The sequence below is a fragment of the Brachycentrus maculatus genome, unplaced genomic scaffold (assembly GCF_059751285.1).
Source record: "Brachycentrus maculatus isolate JH-2025_06_01 unplaced genomic scaffold, ASM5975128v1 h1tg000039l, whole genome shotgun sequence".
Taxonomy (NCBI): domain Eukaryota; kingdom Metazoa; phylum Arthropoda; class Insecta; order Trichoptera; family Brachycentridae; genus Brachycentrus; species Brachycentrus maculatus.
The window spans coordinates 1767762-1782178 of record NW_028280793.1 but is presented as its reverse complement, the minus strand read 5'-3'; the positions used below and the strand labels follow the sequence as shown (position 1 = coordinate 1782178).

At 33.0% G+C, this 14417-nt stretch overlaps 1 protein-coding gene across 15 annotated transcripts in view; it reads left to right on the top strand.

Annotated features, from left to right (window-relative positions):
• dac (dachshund family transcription factor) overlaps positions 1 to 14163 on the top strand; it is a 302887-nt gene extending 288724 nt beyond the window's left edge. For all 15 annotated transcript variants that reach the window (XM_088277147.1, XM_088277146.1, XM_088277141.1 and 12 more), the window contains one exon: positions 11343 to 14163. In XM_088277147.1, coding sequence (XP_088133273.1) covers positions 11343 to 11473 — 131 coding nt within the window. In that variant the 3' untranslated portion in view covers positions 11474 to 14163. The remainder of the gene's footprint in view (positions 1 to 11342) is intronic.
• The last annotated feature ends 254 nt before the right edge of the window (positions 14164 to 14417 follow it).

Sequence of the window (14417 nt, the reverse complement as noted above, 5' to 3'; positions counted from 1 at the left end):
GATTTCGGGGAGCAAGATGCCTAAGGGCCCGAACCGTATGGATTATTGCGCATCTCCGACTTTTTTGCGGCACCTATATCCCAAACTATCGATTAACGAATTGTTTCGTCTAGCCATGCTCACATGCTGGACCCCTCCGCATATCAGATGCACAAACAGTTTTGGATGCAGTATTTGTTTATTATTTTTTGACATCTCAACATTCATCTATAAGAGCTTAGAATAAGCTCTTTGGTTATTAAATTTGTTCTGAAAATCATATTTTTCACCATGGATAACATATTTATTTTCTCACAGGGTTATGTGCTTTTTCGATGCCTTATATCATATTATTTACATCTCAAAATAGATGAAAAAGAATATGGAAGTCTGGGCATTTACGGGGCTTACGATCGTCATAGGCTAGTTTAAGTGATCACTTTACATACGTGTAACATTCACTAATTCTACCCATGATTGACAACCACACTACTCAAATTCTTGGAAATTCTATATGCATATAGAAGTTCAATTTCGAAACCCAGTGCTGAATTTCACTACAATTTGTACTTGAATTTTACTAGAGACGTCTATTAAATAGTATGAAAAATAACTCCTATAATTGGAGATAATCCAGATTTGTGAACAAGTATTTGGACACACTCAAAAGTTGCAGTATTTGCTACATAAAACTTTTAAAAATGAAAAGTTGCCCAAGAAAGATAAGCATAGTGAAATATTGAAAAGGCCTACATCCTGCAGTAGAAAGATAGCCGTAAAAGAACAAAAAAAAAATTTACAGACTCCTTAACCTTTATGGTGTTGAGAGTGGAATCGACATGTTTATCATTCTTTCCAATTAAATTTTTCTTCTATAAAGCAAAATGGTCCCATACCATTTACCATATATGATATTATGTACCATATGGACAGAACGCACCTAGTATGAATAAATTTTTTTTATTAGTCGCAGTCGGTTTCCTTGATAAAATCTGATATTATCAATGAATGCAAAATAATTTAATTCCACCATTGTTATCAGACGTTGATAATTACGTCAGAGTCACGGTGAAGGCATCTTCTGGGTAATCGAATAACGCTCTTAAAAAGCGATCCTTGTGGTGCCTAACAAATCACTAATAATAGTCAACAATTTAATGGGATGCTCCGCGCCCCCGGCTTCCTCTGAGCCAATGAAAGGTCCTGCCTTCCTTGTATTGTGCGTCTAATAGTGTCAGTATGCATTGTTGCGGCTGCATCAGGATATAAATGATTCCTATTGTCGTCCTTGCTACCTGCGTCGTCCTTTTCTCATTCGGTTTTCATTTATTTGGCTACTGTGTTGCGCCAACAAATTGATTTTGGTCCTTTGCGGCTACCGTAATGATTTGCTATTTTTGTAATGATCGATCTGGGTGTGTTTTTGTTATTTATACTTAATATTTTGAGCTTATTTTCTCACCCCCAATTTTAAAATAGATTGTTCGAGTACCTGTATTGTATTCTCACATACATCATCTTCATATATTTTAAGATTTTTTATTAAATTCATATGTTTAAAAAACGCGAAAAAACTTCAAGGAACTTTCAGTGGCTTGTGTACACGCTCGTTTGAGTTCGGATATCCAATCCTGACCCTTTTTGCTAGTCTTCTTTTTAATTTTTTAATTAAAAGAAATATACATTTTTTTATATTATATGTGCCGATATTTCAATTTCATACTATTTACGTAAAAGTGATAAGATGTGTTATAAATTTTTTGCATATATTTTAAAATATACCTATATTTTGTAAAATACAGTTTGAAAATCAATTTTACAGTGAAATGGTAAAAACAATCAGTATTTTCCATCGCCAATACTATTTTTCATCTTATCTTCTTACACGATGTCCACATGATACACCTCTATTCTTCACAGTTCATAATTAATCCCACTTCCTTTCTATTCCAACCATTCGCCGCCCTCAAAGGCATATTTCAATTAAACATTTAAACAGTTTGTAAACATCACACACGGAACGCTAAACTATTTTATTGTTATTGAAGGTTCAACCCAGTCGGCCGGCAGGTCTAAAGGTATATTTCCTAGAACCTTCCCCTTTGAAGACCAGGTTCCCTTGATTCTCTTGTCCTCGATGCCACGGTGTGACTAATGATTCCCACAATCGAACTTATTGTGAAGATCTATCGAGAAAACTGTCCCTAAACGCGAGCTTTGGAAGAGACTGTTTTTTAGTAAGGACAAGATAGATTCCTAAGACTACCGTAAGGTTCCCATTCAACTTTTCAAAGTTTCTAAATGCTGTTGGGAAATATTTTTTATCGACCACCATCAGTATTCCATGACCGGACACATTTCCATACTTTGGGCTTTGATAACTCAATCGATTAAGCAGTACCTACCTACCAATTCGTAAATCATAAAGATCCAGCCTACGATATTCCATCATCGTGCATTTTGTCCATCACGATTTGTCTATTTGCCTCAATTACCTAGGATAATAATTATTTATCCGCTTAAACTCTCTTTTATTACCGTAAATCGGTGAAAGTCTATACAACGAAACTCTTTAAAGAATTATTAAAGACCAATAAAAGAATTTTTACTTGGTAAATACCACAATTTCTTAAAATCTATTATGAAACATATTTCGATGCTTTCCGCTTCAGTTTCAAACACTGTATTTACGAAGTAAAACTTGAATTTAAAAAAGAAAGATAGTACCACAAAGTTACCGAATTAATTAATAAAGCAATATAATAATGAATAAAGAATTATTAAAGACCAATAAATACTCGCAGTTCACTATAAATACTGGTTTAAGTGATCATTTTACACACGTATAACATTCACCAATTCTACCCATTATTGACCTCACAAATTCTTGGAAGTTCTATATATATGAACCAATTTAGAAACCTTATTCTTGAATTACTAGAACTTCACTAGAGACATCTATTGGTGATCTTTAGGATAGTTTTTAAAAAATATTTCATAAACATTTTCATTTGATAACATTTTATCATTATGCTGAAATTATGCATTGATAAATTCGGCTTTTGGGGGTATAATGGACACATGTCCACGGAACGAGGAAATCATTTCGGAAGCCTTTGTTTGCGGCGGCCACGACTCAAAGGCTATTCAACGTAAGCTAGATGAATTGGTAATCACTTACATTACGGTCCTCTGTATTTGGCAAATAACAATAGGCCAACGGCAGTGATAATCCACCAAGGAGGTGGGATTTGGTTAAAACCTTGACATTAATACACCTGTCTGAATATTCAATCAGGAAACCATACAGATCCTTAAGGATCTTCTCATATATAGATTATAATAACGCAATCCAAAAGCGCTCATATCTCGGTTAAATAACCGTTTTAGCGCTAAGATATTTTCTTAAAAGTATGCTGAAGATTTTTTTTTGCAAAAAGAGTAGCTGTATATGAATTATAAAAATCCTTATATTAATCGATTCTAGCATTTCTTTCTGGTATTAGAAAAAAACATATTGTGGATGTACTGGCAAATAACGTTAACTCGAAAATATGCAATTTTGACAAAGTGATGCATATTTAAATGTTTTTAACGTTTTATAAACTGGCATACACTTTATAGTTTGAAATGTCTAATAAATGTGGTTTCAAAAGTAAATTTAACTTTAAGTTTAATAGCGAGTATTTTATTCAGGCTAAAAGTTTTTAATAACAGGGATTATTTAGACAGGGATTTTAAAGTTTTTTGCCTTTTTAGCTGCAACACAGCCTCCCAGCTCGATCGCCAAAATTAACTGGCGTCATCGTCAGTATATCGACGGCCATGACCGAAGGATCATTTTGACAAAGTAAAGATTCGATGTATAGATTTTTTAGCATTCTTACGGTTAAAGCTCAGTGTTGAAATAACTTGTGAAAATTCTGTTTTCGTGCTGTAAAGCGATTTTGGAACAAAGGGATTAATTTACGCCCCGTTTCGCGAAAAGTGTAGCGATGGCATTAGGAAGGAAACAATGGAGAAATGGAATATTAAAAGCTCAACCGCACCTTCGGCCACCTTCCTAAATGAGGGCAAAGCGTCAAACCGTACATTTGATTGTTTAGCCCGCGGAGATAATCTCGCCGGAGATAATGGCATTTCTCTCTCACTGCAAGAGATGAACTCCCAAATTAACTAGGCTGAGCTCCATATCTCGCTTCAAACAGGGCTGCCAAATATTTTGCATGACGTATTTATCATAATTATACATTTCTCTTTATTTGTTTGTTGAAAAATATCTTTGATATCTCAATGAATTCCATCGTTTTTAGGAAAATACCATATTTTCATTGTTTATAGCGAGAAAATCGAAAAAAACAATAGCAATAATCAACTGAAAGTAAGGAAAATATCTCATTAACTAATCAATCCAACCGTTCAGCTACCGTTCTGGAGGACCCGGGTTCGATTCCCAGGGGAGGTCAAATAAATATAAGTGATTTTTTCACTGTAATATTTATTCAATATTAACCTGGACTGGTATCTGAAGCGGAGGGCTGATCACCTTTCCTTCATGTGTGAACGACCGAGATAACACTGCGTTTATATGAAGCAGTGCCCTATGCACCATTGGGGTGCGGATGAGGGTTTTATTATTTTTATTTTTTTATTTTTTTTGACATCCCATCAAAGGTGAAGAAGAAAATGGAAGTCTGGGCATTTACGGGGCTGCCAACCGTCATAGGCTAGTTTAAGTGATCACTTTACACACGTGTAACATATGAAAATAACTCCTGTAATTGGAGATAATCCTGATTTTGTGAACTAGTATTTGGACACACTCAAATGTTGTGTAACCGAATACGTTATATTTATTTTTATTTTTTTTCCAGTATTAGATATTTCCTTTCATGAATGATGTTGTAATCATAACGACCAGCGACAGCTGCTACCATCAGCTCCTTTTTTCCTCCGAATGGACAGGCAGCGGAGATGGAACCCCATACTCCTCTCTCCTGACATACTCCTAGCTTCACTTAACGTCTTTCTTCACTTAACGTTTTTCATGCCCTCCATCAGATCTGAAATCTGATTGTATATTTTGACACGACCAGATTTCAGGTTCTAATTTATTTGGTCGTGCCAAATCTTTCTTGGGCGTCATTCACATATTACTGGATACACTCTTATTTTCATTCTCTTATCATCTACTCCCTCCACTTTTTCAAACCATCAAAGAATCTTAAGTGAATTCACTTCTAATATCTTTATTTTTGACTGATGTAGATCAATTTTTCAAAACGTTCGTATAAAGACTCGCATTCCTATAGTGCCCGTTCTGCTTTCATCTTTATTTTGATAACTCCCATATAACAGTATTGACACTAGCACACATTTTTATTTTAAATTTAGGTGCATTGATATAAATATATTTTTATTTAGGTTAACCCTTGTGATTCCACTTTCGCAGATTTCGCTGTCTGTCAGCTATGAACGGTGTCTATTTGCATTTACATCAGGGGAGTTTGTTGTGTGCATTAAATCTTATTTCAACTCGACTGTTCATAATTCCCTTTCGCTTCAAGGGTGGCTGATCCACTAAGGGCGGTCGCTAGCTTACTGGGATATTGCTATTCCTGAAAAATATTATGGATTTAAAAGAAACATTAGATTATTATGAGTTTTTTTAAATGCATATTTACGTAAATTTAATTGAGAAGTAAAAAAAAAACAATAAAATTTTTTACCATTAAATGTAATTTTAACTCACATACATTCGAGTAAACAGAAATTTACCTTTTAATCGTATCAAGATTAACTCACCTAAAATTACCCTCTCTGATCCATATCAAAACCACGTGGTGCACACGGCACTGTATTGAATAGATCTAACGTTAAATTGATTATTAATCTCATGAAAACTTGGTGATCGTTCCTGTGATTTAGGTATTAATCCTGGGTAATCTATTTATGTTCATTAAAAATGTAAATATTCGTTACATCTCACCAATAGATGTCTCTAGTGAAGTTCTAGTGATTCAAGAACAAGGTTTCTAAATTGGTTCATATATACAGAACTTCCAAGAATTTGAGTGGTGTGGTTGTCAATAATGGGTAGAATTGGTGAATGTTACACGTGTGTAAAGTGATCACTTAAACCAGCCTATGACGGTCGTCAGCCCCGTAAATGCCCAGACATCCATATTCTTCTTCATCTTTGATGAGATGTCAAAAAATAATATGAAAATAACTCCTGTAATTGGAGATAATCCAGATTTTGTGAACAAGTATTTGGACACACTCAAAATGTTGTAAATATTCGTTTGTTAAAAATCTGAAACGTAATTTTTTTCTCCGATTACATTTTAATTTTGACACTTTGTTGCATTTAAATACGCGTATATTTAAAACATTCCTCTTCCGTTTCATTTAAACAGGGAGGCCAAAGCAACGCGTAGACGGGTTGTAGTATTACATAAATTTAGAGAGTGAAAAATCTCTTAATTGTATTTTAAAATTTAGTGTAATGGTCAGCACGCTCGGCTTCTGTGCCGGAGGTTTCGAGTTCGATTCCCAGGGGGGGGGGTGAAAATAAGTATTAGTGATTTTTTTACTCTAATATTTATTCAATATTACCCTAGACTGGTACCTGAAGCAGAGGGCTGATCACCCTTCCTTCATGTGTTAACGATCAAGGTGTGCGTTTATATTATGAATTGCCCTATGCACCATTGGGATGAGGATAAGGGTTTGAAAAAGTATATTGATCGTCTTACAAATCATATGGATCGAATGAGTCCTGCATTCAATTCGTGCATTGTACTCAAACGCTGTACCTATTACGAAGGTGCATTGAATAGTATAATATGAGCCACTATTTTTAAAAAAAATTTTTAACCAAGAACTATTACAAAATATTTTATTTATATATATATATATATATGTTTATATATATATTTATATATATATATATATATATATATATATATATATATATATATATATATATATATATATATATATATATATATATATATATATATATATATATATATATATTTATATATATATTTATATATATATTTCGAAGTGATAAAATGTTTTTTCTTTTTATTATTATTTTCAACCCTGGTGACAAACACGCGAAAACAACTCGACGAAAACACCCGAAACGTTTATATCTCAACCCCCGAGGTGTTGGCATTTCTCGTTCTGCTTTCCTTGCGTCTCCGAAATCGTATCCATTATACAAAGTGTTTTAGCTGGCGGATCTCGTTTGCATCCCGCACTGCCCGCGGCCATAGACGCAGAAACGAACTCGGCGACGAATTATTGTCACCCCTTGTTTGTCGTGCAGTCGGGCAATGTTGGTTTTGATGGGTGCCATTTAGCAACACCTCGCCCGAAACAACTGCACTAAGAAAACACACCCACCTCTCAATGCTGATATGAATATTCTGACAGGATATTGAGTGTGTTCAAAATTTGTGAAAAAATTCTGGATATCACCGTACACAATCAAAATTATTATCAAGGTTTTATTGATATTCATACTTTTTTATTTATTTTTTGATGTCTCATCAAAGATGAAGAAGAATATGGAAGTCTGAGCGTTTATGGGGCTGACGACCGTCAAAGGCTGGTTTAAGTTTTCACCAATTCAACCCATTATTGACAACCACACTACTCAAATTCTTGGAAGTTCCATATATATGAACCAATTTTGAAACATTATTCTTGAATCACAAGAGACGATTGGTGAGATGTAAAGAAATTTAAAAAATCTTTTTGAAATCTTTTTTATTTGTTAAATGCTTCATCTTATTTTCATATATTTTTTAAAATTATCATTAGTACGCAATGAAAACTGCGTTAAAACAAATATTTAAAAAAAAATCAAATTGTGTGTTTAAAATTCGTTCACAATTTCTGGATTTTAAATTATTCTTGTTTTTCGAAAAAAAGCATAAAAAATATTTTTTGTCTATCAAATTTGAAACTAACTAACAAACCAACTTACCATCGGTCGCTTCACCACAAGGGTAGGCATAGAGAATAGAACGCTACACCAATCTTTGCTTCTTACACATTCATACATCTTCTCACACATACACGCCGACTCTCAAAAAAATGTTAAATTTAACATTTTTTTAATATATTTATTTATTTGTCAAAGAATGCAAGTGTTTGTCAACATTTAATAGCAATCTGGAAATAGCTACAGGAGATTTTACAGTTTTTTATTTATACAATTTTTTTTTTTTTTATATTTAAAGTTGTAAGAAGCTATTTTTAATTTAAAGTTGTTTTCAATCGATATAGAATTAATTTACCGAACGATTCGTCATGAGTCTGATTCAAAGATACATAAAAAATACCTGAAATGCCCATTCGATGATTGCGCACATTTTTTAGTCATTAATAAATGACGAAGAATGTTAATCTACAAGTGGCGCTATCCGACTGGTCGTGAGCCGAATTCTCGTTTAAAAACTATTTAATTACAAAAAACGGTGTTTGAAAATGATGCGGAATGCATCGAAATACGTGTCACAATACATTTTTTAAAACAGTATTTACCATATAACCTTCCTACAGATATAAAAAAATTAAATACTAAAAAATAAATTAAATGACTTAAGTACATTTTAATCGAAGAATAAAAAACACACAATAAATAATCAACACAATAATTTTTTTTTTAACTGTATTGCTCATAGATATAAATAATAAGTGTGATTTGCTCTCAAACAGAAAATATAAGCAAAATGTTAAATAAAGTTTCACTTTGTAAATACCACTTATATGTAGTGGTATTTATCAAGTAAAACTTGGATAGATATAATTACAAAGTAACTGCCAAATTAACCTATGAAGGTAAAAAAGTTGTTAGTGAAATATTTTTAATAAAAAGGTTAAGCGTAAGTCCCTCTTCAAGCACTAGAGCTTAGTCTCTTTATTGGAGAGAACAGCGTAAATAATTTTAAGATTGTTAAGGAGAGATGTCTAGAAAATAAATTAAATAAAAAAACTTTTGATAGTTTTTTGATAAATAAATAAATAAAATAATAAAACTTTAATTAAAAATACAAAAAACCGTTAGTCATTCGAAACGTGTAAATAAAGAGAATCAGAATAGCGAATTCTTTGCGCCCCAAGGGTGTACCTGCTTACAAATTCATCCCTGGCGCCCGAAGGTTGTAGGGATAAATTGATAAGATTGTTTCCTTTGAATCAGCCTTTTAGAGAGCAACAACAGAACGATTTTGGCTTTCTCATGGTGACAGGGGGTAGCGCCTACCCCGCACCACCCCCCACATCCCCACCCTCCTGACGTCGTCGTGCCTTGCAGAACTTTATTCAATTTCACGCAACGATGACTGCTTATTACAATTTACAATTTAGTATAAAGAGAAATATTTTTTTCATGCGTAAAATGCTCGTTTTCTCTCCTACTCTTGACTCACTTCCCGACGCGTTTCTGTAAATATCATTCCATTATTTTTTTACGTGTCGGATGTACGATATAAAATTTAAGATGCTCGCTGAAAATTTCGACGTGACCTCGTACATACGTAATGTGCGTACGTGTAATTTGCCTAGTTTCATATTTTAGGGGCGTTTAATAAAATGTTTTTCGGATTCAATTTCGGTGCGATTTTATTTGAAAACATTATCATTAGCGGGCACCACGAATATTTAAAATATTTTTGAAGTATCTAAATATTTTTGCAAAACTCCAGTTATGTCCACATAGGATCTATTCACAAATGTCAATGCCTTAACAAAAATGAATAAAAATATGGAATTCACAACATTTGGAGTGTGTTCAAATACTGGTTCACAAATCTGGGTTATCTCCATTTAGGAATTATTTTTACATATTTTTTGACATCTTACAAGGATTTTCATAAATTTGAGTAGTGTAGTTGTCAATCATGGGTACAATGGTGAATGTTTGATAATGTGTGATACTTTATTTAGTAGGCATCTCGACTCCCCAGTCATGTTTAATACCTTGTTTGTCTCTATGTCCGACTGATGAATTCCCAACAAACGCCTGTAGCACCACATCTCAAACGTCTCCAGCCGCCCCCGTTCAGCCTGCCCAATAGTCCAAGTTTCGCTTCCATACAACAGTAGATATGCTCCAGACTAGAGTACTGAATCCAAAAAGCTTGAATAATAAGAATCCATTTGAAATAGGAATCTAATAAAAGTGCCCTCCGTAAACGATTCTTTAAAAGAGTTTACATATTTCTTTGTTCCTACATCCCCAAAGGATTTAAGTAGGTACCGGGTGTTTGAACGTTAAAATTACCCCCTTTTACATTACAACTCAATCGGAATAAAATGATCTTCTTTTCTTTGTGTTTCCTAATATTTTTCGTTCTCCACGCTTCGAAATTATAATATCCCCCCGCGCTACGAGGCCCTTTGCTTAATTTAAATTTCCGAAACAAAGTTTCAACTCTGCTTTCTCCGTTTTAATATATTTTTTTCAACATTTCTATTACCTGTCCATGCGTCGGGGCGTGTTTCATTTCCAAAGTTTCTTTTTTAAAAGACGTAAACAAGATGGCCCGTATCCGGAATGAGTTCACCATAACTTTTTCAATAACTAGAAACCTACCCATGAAAGATTTTTTTATTTTAAATTAATTTCACGAGTGTATACATACAAATTCGAAACCTCATTCATAAAATATCTTATTACATATTTAAAAATTCAAAATTTGTAGCAATTTCTATCCGCCATGTTATAACGCTTTAGATATTAGATTCTTTTTTATTTTATTTATTTATTCAACTTCGTACTAACGGTAGGCAGAAAAATTACACGCCACACGACTCCTCATGCATCTTTCTAATGCATCACAATGCAGATTTTTTATGTGAAATACAGAATATTTTAATATAAATTATAACATTCTTAATACATTCATCGTTTACTTTGTGTAATACCACATAAAAGAATTTTAAGGGATATATACATGTACGAAGTAAACTACGAATGATAAGGAGAGTGTTATATTACCGTACCGCAAAGTTAACAATGCTTTTAATATACAAAATATGGTATTTTAATTAAATGTATAAGTAATTCAAAAACTATCGTGCCGCTTGCCTTCAGGTGTAGTGAGAGAGAATAGAATGCCACATTGCTTTAACAAATTGGTCACTCAAAGAAGAATTTCTAATAAAAAGCGTCAAGTGGCATCTGGCGAGCTCAGTTCTGATGTCTTTATCTTATGTAGCGCAAATAAGTCGAAGCACGAGCAGTGTTCGGGTTGGCGCCATACGACACATCCGCCATCCGCCAACATTGCTCGTTCAAGAGCATTAAGTACATAACTAATCGAATTTTTCTTTTGTTCCAGAATCCCTCGCACAGGAGATAGAGATGGAGAGGAAGAGTCGAGCGCAGGCTCTGGACCGTGACGTCAAGAGTCCTCTGGGCGACAGAGCAGGTTACTACAAGAGCTCGGTGCTGTTCAGCAGCGCCACTTAGCTCGGGGCCGCCCAGCGCGAGCCGCCCAGCCCGCCCGCCGTCCTCGACGCCAGGAAGCCGCTCATCAGCGTCAAGCCCGAGTTCCGCGAGATGTCGGGACACTGAAGGCGATACACGCACTTGGAGATCTCGATTTAGACATAACCTCATCCCCATTATTCCAGATCCAAGAATGTACACTAGTAGATTTCATGGAATTTCGTATTCAAGGAGTTTATCAAATTTTCAGAGACGCATGTATTGTCAGACAAAAACTAGATAAACGGCTTAAGGCTGAGATCTCGAGCGTTCAAAATTCAGAAGTTTTTTTAAATTCATTTTTTTATTGGAATTTTACTTTTTTTAGAATATTTGTTAAAAAAAATCTTTTTTTAACTCCTTACATTTCAATAACTCTTTTTTTTCTTCGAAACCATGTTTTTATTTCCAAGAAAAACTCATTTTTTGAACACAAAAACGGTATTTTTAGCAACAACAAAAAAAAACAATTATTCAATTGCTACCTGGGTTTAATGTTTTTTTTATGAAAATCATGTTTGCGATTTATGTAAATTGAGCCTTAAAGCTTTTTACATGTATTAAAAAAAGAAAATTCTTTCTGTCATAATCACTATTGGACACTTATTGCTGAATAAATTTTCACATGTCACTGAGAATATCTGATACCAATCATGTTATAAACCAACTATAAGAATGACATTTATATAACAATCATAATTTGTTACTGGTCACAAATATAGTTCGTTGCAACTATATGAAACTCCCGAAATTCGCTTTATTTTGTATACAATTGTACAATAATTGTAAAAATACCGAGAATAATTTCGAATCCATGACATGCGTACTAAGACATAAAAATCTATGGGTCTCATAAGATGAGATGTCTAAATTTCCTGAAACCAATGAGATTATTGTAATTGAGAGATTTTCAAGTAAGCGCTATTTTTATAATCTAGGCAATTGATCGATTGAATAGATATTGTACATAAACACTAATATTTGTTTTCTCTCAAAAGAGATTTGTAATCAATTAGAAGAATTTAATATTATAAATAAAAAATATTCGTATTATAAAATTTTTCATCGCTCGGAATGAAATTCGCTTAGTGGTTCATCGTCTTAAAACACACACATATTATATAGTTACTTGTAACGTTATGATGATATTAGAAATAGTAACTTGTTACGTAATACCCATATTATTCTATCGTTTTAACAGTTGTATTACGTTATTGAGTTGTAGGACTTTTCATGACAGAGTAAACTGAGATTTACACAGTAACATATCAAACCAAAACGCATAATTCATGCTATCCTAATATGTACATTTATGGTATCATCGTTAATTTTATTTAACTCAACTGATCTTTATTTCATATATATTATTGAAATACATAAAGTGAAAAGACTGCTTAAAATTGCATTATATAAGTTTCGTGTATTAGCCAAAAATATGTTCGTATGTATTGTTAATATTCTTTACCATGACTGACTTGATGCGGGTTTCGGTTGAAAATAGAGTTCCGAAACGCCATTGAATGAGTCATGGTTTCCCCATAGGAAATAGTTCTAGACACCTATTTATAAATAAATTGCGTTTGATGCAAACGGGAATCGGTTTTTGGGTGATTGTAGAAACGCAAAAGAAATAATGTTAAAATATTCTTCCATGTATGATAGAATTATAAATACGATCATTTTATACTAGAAAAGTCACGGGATGTGTGATTTGTCGGGAATATCATTTAAATTTTATTACAACATTATATGTTGACTGTACAAATTATTAATGTTATTTAGGCTACGATGTGAATATTGAGAAAATTGCGAGTGTAATTAATTACATTATAAAATATATAATTTCTTATATCCATGATTCATTTGTCTATGCCATATATAGTTTGTAATACATTATTATCGACGTGAGTCACTCTCTGTACTGCCATTGTTAAAGCTAAAACAAAGACCATAACTAGCGAGGTTAATCACAGAAATGAAGAAACGCCATCAGAAGATAAATCAACAAGTTAAAAAGTATTCACATTACGCAATAAAATACTTATGGCGATCGACAGTCTCGACTGATTCACGTTGTACTTTAAACTAATGATTGGTAGCTTAGACCGTGTCATTATTACAAATAGCTTAATTAAAATAACTAGAAACTAAGACTTTGAAACCGTTCTTCTTGAATCTAATAGCTACTTTTATTACGCAATCGATATCTTGACATGAAGAACAACACTAATGTAATAAAGATATTATGTAATCAGTAATAATAGATTATATATTAAGCGATATCCCTCTAACACCGGAAATATCTACCGATATCAATTGAATAGTTATATGTTTAGGGTCGATCAGTATGAATGGAGATGGCGAGTGAATGCTTTATTTATGTTTAATCCTAAATTGTTAGTGAATTTTATATTTTGAATTGTATAACGTACTTAGACAAATCATGCTAAATTATGCAAAATGTTTTCCGACTGCGTGCGAATCCGTAATAGAGGTTTCTCCTTGTAAATTCACAAGTTTTCGCTTTCTCTAAGTAAATGTGAAAAGCTTATTGAATTATTTTAAATTATTATTGTATCTAACTTAGCCAGTTATTTTCTTAAATGTAAATACATTATGTGTGTGTGCCTTGTATCGTAGATGAAAAGACAAAAAATTAAAAATCAATTTTAAATCGACATCAAATGCATTTTTATTATGAACAACTCCCTGATTTTACATATTTTATGAACAAAAATACAGCTTCGCATTTTGCTCATTATGAAGCACCTATTCATTTACGTAAGTATAATATTATATTAAGTAGAATATCAACTCATTCCCGTAAAGTTGTATTGATAAAGTAAATCTCAATCTTTGTTTAAAACCATTTGTATTTTTGCTACTTTTTTCCAACCGGTTTCAACAAGTACCTATTTTCTTCATG